Here is a 15417-nt window from a genome sequence, read left to right as displayed (position 1 = left end):
TCACTCATTTTTTTAATTCTATGGAACACCGGAATCAGAAGCCGGTTTTCAACAAGCGTGCTTACGCCTCAAGAAACGAACACTGAATGCTCGATCGTTCTCATCGTTCCACTCAAGTGCATTTGTCAAATGCATGCTATCTCGTTCATGCACATTGCAAATCATCTCGTATGACGCTTTTGCTCGCTGAAACGATTTCTGAGGCTTTTAGCTGAGATAAAAGACATACGTGTCAGAAGATTGTGTTCGGAAAATTCCCTACACGGTTAGTAAAAAATACCTAATTTTAGGTACTTTTTTCTTTTGCATCTCCCTCCCTCTTCCCTTTGTTGTCATAAAATGAAGAGCAAAACCACTCAACAAGGGCATTAAAGTGTGGGAACCCAACGTTGAGTAATCTCATGTTTACAAAAGTTGAGTGAAATTTACCTAACTTTTGGTTAGTTTCTATTTTAAATTAGGTATATTTTACTTAATATTAAGTGAATTTTATTCAATTTCAAGAAAAAATTACTTAATTTTGGGTTCCTACACTAAACCCCCGATTTGAGTGAAAAGTACCTAATATTAGGTACTTTTTTCTAACCGTGTACCTTTTTCATAATCTTGTGTATCTTACACTGTTATTCAGAAATAACAAATATATACTAAATCACAAACCAAAGTGTGATTATGTAACCCAAAGTTTAATTGATTTTCTCATTCTCGCTATATACTCCACAAGCACCAATTTCGTTGATTTTTTTTTGCTAATACGCGTGCTCACTGCAGAAAAAATCACAAAAATAAAACAAAAATCAAATTCCATTTCATTGCTTATAGGATGAATATTAGAGCTATGGGATGGAGTCTAGAAGCAGTACCTTACTAGGATTTAGGATAAAAAAACGTTCGTCTTGTGATCCAGAGATGCTTTGTATTATTAAGCGAAATAAATCCCAACAAGGATTTTATTCAGTAGCAAGAATTCGATGGTGACTACAATTTAAAATGCACGAGAATTTGATAGGTGTTCGTATCCACATAACTCGAAAATAGCTGGATAGATTTTCTTCATTCCTTCAGCAGTTACATTCGTTATAGTTTCCGATGGGTTTATATGATATTCCATCATGTGATAATCATAAATAAAGTTGAGTAAATCGTGAAATATAAAATAAAGATTCGTATGGGAAATTCGCATGGGCATTTTACAGTTCACTTTTTCGCCTACTATGCAGACGTTGGCCGGGTGTGCGCCGTAAAGAAACGAACGTGAAAATATTGCCCGTCGGTTTCCTCTAAGATACAATCAAGTACAAATCCATTCATATAAATTGCCTTAGTAAAATTTTATTAAATAAACATCATGCGAGCTTCTATGAAATAATATATTCAACATTTATGTGTTGAATAAAAACAAAAATTATATCTTTGTTTGTTGTACAAATAATTGCTGTTCCGTTTAGTATCGCAACTTTATTTTAGCTTCCCTGCTTTCAGGCGCATTCACAGTTTTTATTCGTCAGCCAAGGATATGCCGTTGATCATGCTTTTCATTTATTATTTCAATGTGATTATATTAACAATATGTAAAAATATGAAAAATATTTACATAACTATTACTTTTTGTTACTAATTCCTTGGATTTTTTAAATATGGAGATAATGCTTCATCGTTAATATACATATTCATTTTAATCAAAACGCTCATGTTATTATCTATGATACTGCCGTCCGTCTTTTTATTTCATCTTTTCAGAAATCAAGAAGTCTATTTTTCAATTATTGAAAGAATGAAGAACTATTGATTTTTCATCTCGGAAGGCAGCATACATCTAAAACTAGCTGGTGTTGAAGAAAGGTCCTCCCTCATCCAGGAAATGGGAATTGAAACTTGGTGAGAGAATTCCTTTATATATATTTACCAAATTATATTGAAACTATATGATTATATACCATAAAAAACCATCAGGGCACCCGATTGAAGCGATTTGGATAGGAAGAGTGGAATCGCCAACTTCCTATTGTTAACATCTCGTGGATAAAGGGCGGGCTCTTCTCCCCATCTATTGGGTCAATCTGGGAAACGAGGGCTAGGTTATATTATTGTATGTACTAACTTTCTTCTGGAAGGAGATTCTCTATTCATCCCGTGGATTCGCATAAGTGTCTCTGCTTATGGAACCACCCCACCCATTTTTGGCCCTTCATACAGGAGTTTGATAAAATACAAACAATAATATAATCATGATCAAATCGTTTGTCAGATATGGCCAGTGCTATCGGCAGGTGCCTTGCTACAATAGATGGTAGTATCATCATTATCATCATCATCATCACTATGCAGACGTTGGCCGGGTCGACTAGTTATTAATAAAAGCTGGAGCTCATGAAGGGATTAAAAATTTATCTTTATTTATTGTCATTTTTTGTATTATAATTTGAAAACAATGTTTGTGCATTTGTTACCATATCAAATCCTAGCTGAATTGTCGCGATGAGTTTGTATATTTTTTTCAGCATGGAATCATACTGTTTTTTTTTACACAAATCGACACTTTACAAATGGGAATTGCCCTTGAAACCCGTTCACAAAATCCGCTAAGAGTTGACAGAAATATTTGAGGGATACCGAATAGAAATCTTTCTTAAATAATATCCAGAACTTCTTTTGAAATTCTTCCAAAACTCCTTTGTGCGTTTCCGAATTTTTTTATGGAATTCTACCAGATATTACCTGAGTAATTATTCCAGGATTCTTCCTTGAATTTGTGTATGCATTCATTGGCGATATCTTTCAGGCATTCCTCCATATTTTTTCCAAAGGATTCCTTGGAAATGAATTCTTTTGAAATCTCTTCTAGGAATATCTTTGAATGCTGTTCCAGGATTTCTCTGGAAGTTGCTGGAATAATTTTAAAATTCCTGCAATAACTCCTCCAAGAAATCCTTCTGGAATACAAGAACTGACTCGAAGTTTCCTTCAGCAATTGAGCAATTCATCCGGAAGATTCTTGAGGAATTCCCCTGGAAGTTCTTTGAGGAATTCCTATGGAATTTCCTTGAGGTATTTTTCCGGAGCTTCCGGAAGTTCCTTGAAGAATTCTCCCGGAAGTTCCTTGAGGAATTCCCCTGGAAGCTCCTTGATCTATTTCTGCGGAAGTTCCTTCAAAAACTCCTCCGGAAGTTCCTTGAGGAATTACTCTGCAAGTGGAGGAGCTCTTCCGGAAGTTCTTGGAGGAGTTCTTCAATTAAATCCTCCGCAAAATCCTCCAGGAATTCTCCCGGAAGTTCCTTCACGAGTTTCACCGGAAGCTAACACAGAAATTCCTACGGAAGTTCCTCCAGGAAGCAGGAAGTTTTTCGAAGAAATTCCCAAAAGAATTCCTGAAGGAACTTCCGGAAGTATCCCTGAAGGAACTTCTGAAGGAAACTTCAAGTAAATTCCTAAAGAAACTTGAGGAGAAAAAGTTGTTAAATTTTCCATGTTGGACTATTGAATGATTAGAAATTTCAGAAGGAACTCCTAGCATGAAGGTAGCCTCAAACCTCGGGAATTTGGTCCGCGAATTTTTACATATATTTTCGGGATTTGGGAACGGAAATTCAAAATCCCGACCACATTTAAAATGCACGGGGCCCAAAATCCGGCAGAAAATTTTCCCAAGGTGTTAGGCTACCTTTATCAGGAAGGATGGCGAGGAAAAAAAAGCGAATCGTGGAGAATTTTCATTACATGCTTGTGAGTGTTTTTCCGAAAAAAAAAGTTTTACAGAAAATGTAATTGTAGTTTAAATATGATTTATTAGATGAATTCTTGTAGAATAGAATTCTATACGGAATTCTTGGTAAAGAAATGTGCACAGGATTATAGAATATAATTGAATACAAATATCCGCCCAAAAGTATATCCACAAAAATCAGTTCACTCACTTAAGCATTTTTATTTATCATGATCTGATTAGTCAGACCCGACCGCATTGCGTAGGCAAGAGCACGCAACTCAGGTTCATTTTAATCAAAGTTTTTTGCCTATTTCAGGGGATTAAACCACCCGACTTGGACATTATTTACAATGTTGTGAAAACTCATATGTGAATATGTACGTTATGTGGAATATATTGATTTGGAAAATGTATTGGAGGTAACCACTTTCCCTTCGATGGGACTCGAACCCATGACCCTACAGTACGCTAGACTGGTACTTTAACCAACTAAGCTACGAAGGACCTCCGTCGGTCTTCGCAACCTAGCGGCTACTGAACGAGCTCGAGATTCCCAAATTGGACGCATAGTCAAATCACTCGCAATCCATTTCTCAAGCCAACACTTCCACATGTGTATAGCCCACTAATAAACTCGCTCTCAAAAGTCCTGAATTTGAATTTTGTACGAAAGCTGTTGCAGATTAAAAAAAAAGATTGCGCAAAAATAAATTTGTGACAAGCATCGTGTGTAGAAGTTGACAAAATCGCGATTTTCGTTTAATATAAAAGATTGTAATGAATCAGAGACGTGGAAAACCATGTTCCAAAAGAGGGAGCCATAACCGTTAGATGCATACAAGATTATCCTTTAAAGTAATTTTGTTGGATACAGAAGGATTTTCAATAGTTTCTTTCGAATTAAACAATAAGAAATCGTGCTTTCGCAGCCTCTGATATCATTGAAGAGCAGAACAAAAACTGCCTGCTTGCTCAATCTTATACTGGTGAATGAGTCTGTCTTGTTGCATTATCGACGAGATATGGTTGAAAAATAATTTCAATGGAATGAAAATCCCGAAAAACCTCAAAAATAATTTCGAAAATGGAATAATCATCATTAGCACGGGTATAGCTTTAGAATCAACCGATTTTCAGGTACGGTGTATCTTGGTGTTTAATCTGCACACTAATGATACAGACAACATTGCTCAAAAAAGTAAAAAATCTGTTTGCATTAGTTAAAACGAAAGCTCGAGATAATTTTTAATGTTTTTTGGGGCAAGTCGCTATTAATTTACAATTGTTCTAATTCTCGCCCGATTGCGATTATTTAATTTAAAAATCCATAATGCTTGTCAAATGAGTACGAAAAATTGATTAAATTGATTAGGTAGAAAAATTTATGAAAATTTTAAAGTAATAGCTGAAAAAGACGTTGCGCAAAATCCTCAAAACATTATGAAGGAAAAAATCATACAACATGACAAATATTCGAAACATTCTCAAATATTCGATGATTTATGAAAGTAAATAGAATGTTGGGCCATATGTAACCATGAAACAGTAGATTACTGGAAAAAGTTGGAATTATTCAATAAACAAAGTGTACTTATAAATATCGGAACGGTCTATAAGACAGTCGCCTCTCCACATCTCGATATTGAAGGGACCATCGAGATAAGGAGATATCGAGGAATGGAAGGAAAATTGAAATGGGCACTAGATTGAAAAAAGCTCGTTGCTATGAAAAACAACAACAAAACAAATGTCATCTCTTGTTGTTCATGTGTTTGTTATAGTCCAAAAATGATCTAGTAGCCTAGAAATATGAATATATCGACATGAGGAGAGAGAATCCTGAACAATATATGACCAGAACAAATCGAGATAGAGAGATATCGAGATAGGGAGGTTATCGAGATATAGAATCCCCAAATGTATGTAGATTGAAGGGACCGAGGAATCCATCGATATAGGGAGAGATATCGATATATAGAACATCGAGATGTGGAGAGTCGACTGTATAAGCGAATTGAGTGGAGGCGCCTGGTATCCAGTGGGGGGTCTCTCGCTTCACAAACATTACTTTTTACACCTGTCATAAGGTTTCATTTAATTCCACCACATTGTAAGCTCAATAAAAATCGCTCCGTTCTTATTATGAGAACACTTATAATGTGTTTTTCTTGTGCAATTTTGGATCATAATACCGTGGGTGACCGAAATCCGTACAGCACCGAAATCCGTCCACTTCATGAGATATCAATAAATTAAAAAGGGCTTAAGGTAATTAATTTATAAATAATGGATTCTATCCTGTTTACATTCTTGACAGTATGCTTTTTGGTCATTGAGATGGTAATCAAAAATTGATCACTAACCACCAAAGTTTCAGAACATTGATCATTTTTTGATTTGTTTTGTAAATATTTACCCCGTAAGTGAAAGCATAGATTTTTTTTCAGATTTTTGATACGAGTACTGCTACATGTAGAACGTATAAGGTTGTTGGTCTTGATTATTTGATAATTGTAAACTTGTTTTCAAAATATTTTTTGTCGATTTTTTTTTTATTTCTCATTTTAGTAACTTTGGTCATCAAACGTTGCGATCATTTATCTATTAAAAATAATATTGAAAAAAACGTCTCTCAAAGCAAGTTGATGTAGATGAAATATTAGAAAAACTAACTGAACTAATTTACGATAATATAGAACTTTTCATAGAAGGCTCAGAGACTAATGATGTTATATACCAATCGACTCAGCTCGTCGAGCTGAACAAATGTCTGTCTGTCCGTGTGCATGTGTGTGCACATGAAAACCGCCACTTTTTAATATAGCGATTCTTAACCGACTTTCTCGCAACAAGTTGCATTCGACAGGGGAGAAAGCCTTGTTGATCACTATTGTATTTGATAACGATCGACCATTGCGTTCAAAAGTTATTAAGAAAATGGAATCTAACTATATAAGCGCCATGTAAGGTTAGTGTCTTGGCTAAATGCGAGAAAGGCAGTATGTCCACTCGGTGAATTAAGTTGGGTTTTTGATATTATATTTGTTATGAGTGCTTTTTTGGCAGCTTGCTGTGAGTTTAAGAAATAATGTCGATTTTATTTTCCAAATTCTAATGAAAAATAAATGCAAATTCATCCGAAGATTATATCATTCAGTAGCAAATTTAGTTAAGAATAAAAAACCTCACTCACAATAAGTAATTGTGATAACAAGAAATATTATTTTATTCATTTCTTGAAAATGGTGATGTTACCCCGGTGATCAATGTTGCCTCGGATTACGGTTCCCCTAATTTCCCCAAAAGTATCTATGTCCAAGCAGCAAATCCCAATAAATCCCAAGCGGAAACGCGGAATACTTAGAAAGTAGAGACCCTAGTGCATCTGTGTGGACGACAAAAGTTTTATTTGCATTCGATTCACATTTTCTAAAGATTTTTCTATATACTGAAGTGCTTAAGTGTACGGATTTCGATGCCCCAAGGTACTTGATTTTACAGTTCGCGCTTGAGTGATAAAACGGTCTACTTTTTCATACCAATGAAACGGTCGCTTCAAGGTCAACCCTCTTGGATTCCAAAAATAAATGCACTCGCGTTTTCAAGGGCACCTTCTTCAAAACGGGAACCACGCACAATTGTCATATTTATTATCCCACGCATGCTGCGACGCAGCAAAGCTCGGATAATAAAACTGACAGTTGTGCATGGTTCCCTTTTTAAAGGAAGTGCCCTTGAAAACGCGAGTGCATTCTGTTTTGGATTCCGTGAGGATTGTACGTATATGCATTAGAGTGGGACGCAGCTGTATGGAAAAACGCAAACTTCGTCCGATTAAGTGAGATCAAGGTTTTTCTGAATCGTTTTGGGACCCCAATCAACTGTGCAAAATATGGGCTCGATTGGTTGCGACCTCGCATGCCGCATCGCGTTTTAAATTTACGTGGAAATTAGTATGGGAGAACGTACTTTTTTACATTTTATTATTAGCGGCTTCAATATATCATCAAGGATGTTATCGATCATTTAGTAATCTGCCTTCGATCATTTAGTAGTTTGTCTATAACTCATTCCAGAGGATTAAGGTGATTATACAATAAAGCCAGAAATCGGCCATTTTGTAAGCCACGTGCTTTTCCAATATTTTTTTCAAGAGCACGAGATAAATGAACCATAACGCGTATGGGACTTAAATAATGGTAGATCGTTTGCTTAGTTATGCTGAACAATCATAATTTGAGTTTCAGCACTGACCGAAAACTATTACGCCAGATTTGGGCTTTTGGAAATGTATATAGATAAACGTGTGGTGAATTTGAAATTCACCACGGGCTTCATTCTATAATCACCTTAATTTCAAAATATGTTGTATGGTTAGGGTGACCATATGGTATCCTAAAGGAGGACATGTCCTCCTTTTTCATTGAAAACCAGATGTCCTCCTTTTGCGCTAAAATGTCCTCCTTTTTGAGAATTGTATAAAACAGTTGCATGATTAACTCAAGACCAAATTTTCAAAACGACTTATCTGCTTTTGTAAACAAAGATTCAAACGAAGATTTGACGAATCTGATAGCTCTCCCACGCAAACCAACACCATCAACAGGTAGCGGCATCCTTCACCTACCTATTGATGGTGTTGGTTTGCGTGGGAGAGCTATCAGATTCGTCAAATCGTCGATTCAATCTTTGTTTACAAAAGCAGATAAGTCGTTTTGAAAATTTTGTCTTGAACTATTCCTAAAGAAATTCTAGTTTAACAAACAATAATACAACAAGTCCATTATGTATTGTCTGTTTCCTTGGTAACAAAACGCGCTGACCATTTTTTAGGCACTATCAAAATCGTCGCCAACATCTTTATTCTAAAATTATGTTAGCTTTATTAGAAAATAATGTCAATCTGCATTGAAAACAGGGCTCAATTTTGGGAAATAATGTGATTATTGAGTATATAAAATTTTGTTCACAGTTGATTTGACAGATCTTATGGCTATTTCTGCTGGCGGAGATTTTGGCGTCAATTTGTTTTGCGACGATTTCAAATCGTCGCGGCCGATAAGGTGGGAAATTGATAATAACAAAACATTGCACACGTTTGCGCTTCTGATTTTAGTTCTGAAATATTTCCCTTAAAGTTCTTGAATAAAAATAATGTTCATATGGAAAACGAAATACGTGAGTTACAGTAATACAAGTGTCAAAAATGTCAGAAGCATCGGAATTGTGAGAAATGAATAAGGAAAAAAATGCAAATGCCCATCAAGTTGTCTTTTAAACGCTTCGTACGGTATGCTTCTGGGATATGTGAGCCACAGAGCAGCCGCCTTGCCATGACTAGAATGGAATAGAAAGACCTAAAACTAATATTTACAGTTTTGATTTTCTTTAGTCTGAATCTAAAGAGTTTAGAATTTGTTCAATTGAGAACTTTGTGGTCATGCAGTAAACGGTATCATTCTAATTCACATGCCCTAATTTGTGATTCCGAATAGCATTCAAGAAAAAAATTTGCTGGACAACTAAGCATCTTGTATTCAGCCCTTATAGACCCTAATCTTCGGTCAGTAACCTATTTTTGCAATTAAGTATTCAGAATTGTAAACGATGATTCTTGTTAGAATTCTGTGGAATATCGTTGAAAATGCAGGCATAATAATATTCAACATTTGATCACAACTTGTTTTAAAATTAGTTAAGCTTTATGTAGACTGCAATAAGAGGCGGAAGCGTTCTATCTGAAGTTAATAAAGTGATCTTTTATGTTAATAAAATATAAGAAGATGTTGTATTTGCATCGAATTACAAAAACTTCTTCTAAAAGACTTTAGTGTGCAAAAATCTAACAAATATAATACCGTTTTGACTCAAATTCCGAACTTGACTCATATTCCGAACACTCGCTTTTAAATGGCCGTTTTGACTTTATTCGTGTAATTTTCTCCACATTGAATTCGTTTGTAATCTTGACCCTCAGTGCGGAAAACCAATGAAAGTTTTAGTTTTAGGGCGCTAAAACGCCAGTGTTCGGAATATGAGTCATGTTCGGGATTTAAGCCAAAACGGTATTCTTAATTATATTAAAAACTGACAAACGATCGATATTTTTTTATGTCCTCCTTTTTCAACCAAATGTCCTCCTTTTTCACTCAATTCGGGTGAATTGTCCTCCTTTGGTAAAATTTCATATGGTCACCCTATGTATGGTGGACTTCTAGTGCAAAGGTTTATCTACAACTCTGCCTAACAGTTTGTTGTTTGAATTTCACTAATAACGGAGCTATATCGCTAGTAGCAGTAATTCAGACTAAATGATTGCATATTTTGTTATCATTTAGTATGAGTATAGCAACTAGCACCGTAACTCCTTTAAAAGTGGAATTTGAACATCGACCTGTTAAGAAGAGTTGTAGAAAAACCTTCGCACTAAAAGTCCACCATACAATACTTTTTGAAATTTGGCCTCTGGAATGAGTTATTGAAAAACTACTAAATGATCGAACGAAGATTACTAAATGATCGATAACATCCTTGTATATCATCAATCACGTGACTCAATGCGTTAGCATATAGTCTGGAAGATGCCGAAAGACTTTGCCGAAGAAGGTACGTAGCTGGAAGGTCTACGTTTCGAAAATTGATTGTTCAAACCATATGCAAGAAATCAATGTTTCTGACAGAACTACCGGACGACCTATGGTTATCGAAGGGCAAAACCCATTTGTCTTCTTGTCGGATTTTATTCTTTGTGAAATGATTCCGGATAGCTCCCATTAGCTCTAAAGCCTTATAAGATCAATTATTTTGAAATAACACTCAGTTAAATTATTGGTCTACATAGTTCGGCAGTGCTGGCAGAATAAACGATTTTTTGCATACGTTTCGAACACTCAATCTTCGAAGCGTTATAACTTTTTACGTGGACGTTCCAGCAACGTGCCTTCTTCAGCAAAATGTTTCGGCATCATTTGGGTTATACTTTAACGTAATGTGCCACTTTGTTTACGATGAACTGAAACCTCTAGTAGAAGAAATGCAAAAATATACGTTCTACCATACTAATTTTCATACAAACTTTAAACGCGATGCGGAAAGCGAGGAAGCAACCAATCGGTTCCAAATTCTGCACAGTTGTTCAGGACCCAGAATGGCTTCGAAAAACCATTCATTTGAAAAAATGACCATGACGCCCCACTCTAATATGCATACGCCCAAAGACGTTTCAGATGTCTTCATTAATATTTTATCTACCCCATAATACAAAGGTTACAAGTCCCTATGTGCTTGTCATTGAAAAACCAGCATATTATGTTTCAAGCTCATTTAATCAGATTTGAATTACATTTCGATAGCTTCCATATCATTCGGAGGCAACTGCTGCTGGATGCGCTTGTGTCCAGTAGGTAAGGGAATATCGTCCTGCATGTCATTGGGGCGATTCGACCAGTGAAATACATTTCCGAAGAACATTTTTCAAGACAGATGCATTTTTGTATCATATTATTAACTATTTAAAAAAGTACCATGCGAGCAAAGGCGTAGGATTGCCAATCCGGAGATGGCGAGTTCGACTCTCGGTCCGGGCTAGGTTTGTTTTCGGGTTGGAAACATTCTCGACTCCCTGGGCATAGTGTGTTCTCATTGTACTTGCCACACAAGATACATACTCATGCAATGGCGGGCATAGAAAAGCTTTTTATTAATAACTGATGAAATGCTAATAGAATACTTAATTGAAAAGCCAGTTAAGTTTCAGCAGGAATGTAGAGTCATAGAGGAGGAAGAAGCAGAAGACTTGAAAAAAGTTATTTTGTTGCCCAACTCAAGCACAAGTTTTGCAGATAGTATAGTAGCGTCGTTCCATAATGATCATTTTCAAAACATATTTGGTGCTAAATGGGCCTTCCAAAATAATATAGTAAATCGATCATAGCTTGTGATATACAAATTTTACACTGGAAGTTTTTGGATACAAAGCACAATTTAGGCTAAGATTTCCAACGACGTAGTATTATTCAAAATCGGTGATTGCGAAATTAGCAAAAAAAAAATTTTTCAAAAATAAATTCAGGCTGGCGCTCAAATTCAATATGGCTGCCTCCATTATCAACGATATGCTGACCTCTAAGATCGGTTATGGCAGTTTTGGTGAGTTAAGAATTGACAAAAATCGAGGCGTCCTTAAAAGTGATTTCGTTTATAATTAACGAGGGGTCCATCTGGGTGGCCCTCCTTAGCCGTGCGGTAAGACGCGCGGCTACAAAGCAAGACCATGCTGAGGGTGGCTGGGTTCGATTCCCGGTGCCAGTCTAGGCAATTTTCGGATTGGAAATTGTCTCGACTTCCCTGGGCATAAAAGTATCATCGTGCTAGCCTCATGATATACGAATGCAAAAATGGTAACCTGGCTTAGAAACCTCGCAGTTAATAACTGTGGAAGTGCTTAGCGAACACTAAGCTGCGAGGCGGCTCTGTCCCAGTGTGGGGATGTAATGCCAATAAGAAGAAGAAGAAGAAGGGTACATCTTTTTGAGGAATTACACTTGGATCCGTCTATACTCGCTGAAAGCTTTTGAATGAACATAAATTTAGTCAATTTTTAGAACCTCGAGCAATTAGCGCCCCGGTCTCAGCGAGAGCTACTCCTATTCCAACATTTTTGTCTATTCCCTTGTTAGGGTGACTAAACTTAGTATGGACAAACTTATTTCAATTTTTGGATGGGCCACCCGTTTATTCGGCTGTATTTAATGCCCTTATTTTTGGGCGGCGCTAAACTCATTGGAAGTTTATTTGGGAAAACGGGAGCTAGATGGTACCATTTACGAAAAATTACCATGGTGCTCACTCAGATCTTGCTGAATAAGGTACCAGTCAAAACGATTAATGCAAGAGATGGCGTTTTTTCAATGGTAGTAAAATCGAAATTTCATCACTATTAGACTACTAATCAGTGCAAACTAAGTGCAAGAGACAATCTTTTCACCTCATACTTCATTCCTTATCACTACTTTCTTCAAAAACACCACCATTTTCTATAAATTTGAAAAATACTTGATTTTCCCATACATTTTACCGATTTCCAACTACCATTCTTCCATGAGCTCATGGTGGAAAATGAGAAAATCTCAGAACATAGAGTAGCAGGCTTAACAACACAGATAGAAACGCCGGTATCGCCACTCAGTGACGAGTATCGTAAACATGGTGCACGGAAGGTTGTTGTCTACACTTTTTACGGCTGCTGCACCCTGGAAGTAAATGTCATCGAAGTAAACAGTCGGTCCCTTATTAAATACAGAATGCTTTGCTGAAAACCGTGAGAAGATTAGAGTTCACTCGGCGAAGTTATACGCATTTCTCTGAAGTGTAGTTTAAGCAAATTTCGTTTCTTTTGCACTATAAAAGTAATAAATTCTCCCATGGAACATTTCAGTTAAATGACAATAACTTTGCCTGATAAACTGATTCTAGGACAAATTTAAATTTAAATACATTTTCTTGCGTCTTACAGCATAACATTCTTTATTTAATTCTGCAAAAACTTAATGAGTATCATACTTCGTCATTTTAAATGGGGCCATCTAGCAACAAATTACTGTTTTTCGATCAGCACATTCAAAGTTAATTGCCTATATGCCGGGTATTAAGCCACTCAGTGTGGAAATTAATTACTATGTCTGAAACTTGATTATGCATATGTACAACATGTGATAGATTTAGTTCGGAAAAGGTATTGGAGGGTAACCGCCCTCCTGTTTACTGAAAAGGCACTTTTTAGTAGGAAATAATTATAAAGCCACAACTCTATACTAGTGCCTTAAATAACTCAAACATATGGAGTCCTTCATGGCAAATTGGTAATTGCGATGAAGGTAATTGCGATGAAAATAATTGATTATAGTTGGACTGAGATATTTGCTCTTGTCTTCAGGCTTTTCAGTCTGAAATATATGAAAACCCGTTTGAATATTATTGAAGTTCATTAATGCTAAAGTGAGTCAGATGCGTTTAGAGCATAATAAAATTTAAATGTAAATGGCTTTTAATCAATGTTAAACGTTATAAGATAGATACGCCCTTTGAAAGCATCAAAAGACCATTTTGGCAAATGCACTTGAAAATACCGTTACCAATTGTATGTCCTAACAGTAAATGAAATGTAAAATAGAGACAATCACTAATAACGATTAAAAGAACTGATACTTACGTTTATGACAACTCTTTCGCAGAAGTCGTGATCGTGCGGTATTGGTTCAAAATGAGTATGTCCTCCCCCAAAACCGTGCGCCGCCCCCCCTTCTTCATCCTGACTGCTCAACTTGGGTAGAGACCTGCGTTCGAGAGAATAGAAAAATGGAGAGAAAGAAAAGAAAGATTATTAGCAAACTACTATCGATGGGTTGCTTCCTTCTTCCATCATCAACAGCAGCGGCATCGGTTCGGCTTTTCACCAACGATGGAGGCATTGATGATGGATTCAGTTTACTTTTTGCGTATTATAATGTGTAAACAGTTGAGTCAATCGATAGGATTCATTTGCTGTTTAAGTGTTTCTAAATGAGCCAATCCAAGTAAGCTGTTGCACGTGGCATGCACCTTGGCCTTCACTTTGGCTCGATCTCTCTCCTACGCTGATGGAACACGAGTAGCTGTCATCGAGAAATATAATCGTGATAATTCGACAAGTCAAGGTGTAACAACAACAAGTGATCAAACAAATAACAGTCTAACGTCGTTCATCCAACCGATTTTGATAAACTATCGTTGAGTAATGTTTCAAAAATCGCTAAACTCAAAAATTGCTTACCTACTCGTTTTCCCAGCGAATGGCATACCTACCATTTCGGCACGGTAGGTTCAGTTTCACATCGCAACCCTAATTAATTTGATTCATCGGTGCCAAATTTGTTTCAATACTTCGAATTATTTGTTGATTCGTGCTCAGTTTTCACACCCTTCGTTATTGCTCTACATGTGGTGCTGGTTGGCACACCATGCTCGAACAAACACACATACAAAGTGATATCGGTCGTATAATGCTATCGTGCGGTTTCATCACGTTGCATTACGTTCCCATTTATAATGATGGCACGAGGAACAAGAGAGGTTCGTACTATTATTGTGGTATATTTTTATCGCGGGTTGGCAACAATAACTCGTAATAAAAATAACACAAAAAAAAAATCTAACCACAATTGGTGGTGAAATGTTTCCCAATCATTATTGTAGCCTGTCACACCGCCGAACATGGTCTTCAGCGTACCAACCGTACCTCACTACTTAGCGAGTTGGCACTCCCACTATATTGATCATGGCTAATGGGATGTTTAAAGCAGACAGCAAAATGCCTGTCAATAATGAGTAAGCTCGAATGGAAATCGAAATTAACAAATATAGAGTGTCCTTCGGAAATAATTGAAGCATCCGAAGTTTGACGACCAATTGGTCGACATTTTATCAAATAAAAATTGATTTAATATCGCATCCAATTCGGAAGATTGCTTTTTTTAAGCGAGTTCGAGGACAAACAGTTAGTAGTTCTGCTCAAGAGGCGCGCGGGCAGTTGAAAACTCAAATGTCATGGCATGTCACCACACCATTATTGTCGTCATGCACAAGGCTCGAGGCAGAGGTTGTCCGCTCCTCCGGTCGTCGGCAATAATGATCGCGAGAGGAACTTTGTTTTTCACTGCAAAATTGTAAACAAA

General features: G+C 36.6%; 1 protein-coding gene across 5 annotated transcripts in view; it reads right to left on the bottom strand.

The window, feature by feature from the left end:
- The window catches only part of LOC134207942 (potassium voltage-gated channel protein Shaker), a 428172-nt gene that overhangs the window by 65660 nt on the left and 347095 nt on the right, over window positions 1–15417 (bottom strand). For all 5 annotated transcript variants that reach the window (XM_062684025.1, XM_062684027.1, XM_062684028.1 and 2 more), the window contains one exon: window positions 13917–14040. In XM_062684025.1, the coding sequence (XP_062540009.1) occupies window positions 13917–14040 (124 nt within the window). The remainder of the gene's footprint in view (window positions 1–13916; window positions 14041–15417) is intronic.

Source organism: Armigeres subalbatus, chromosome 1, assembly GCF_024139115.2.
Source record: "Armigeres subalbatus isolate Guangzhou_Male chromosome 1, GZ_Asu_2, whole genome shotgun sequence".
Classification (NCBI taxonomy): domain Eukaryota; kingdom Metazoa; phylum Arthropoda; class Insecta; order Diptera; family Culicidae; genus Armigeres; species Armigeres subalbatus.
Note: the sequence above shows the minus strand (reverse complement) of the source record. Positions and strands in the feature narration are given on the sequence as shown.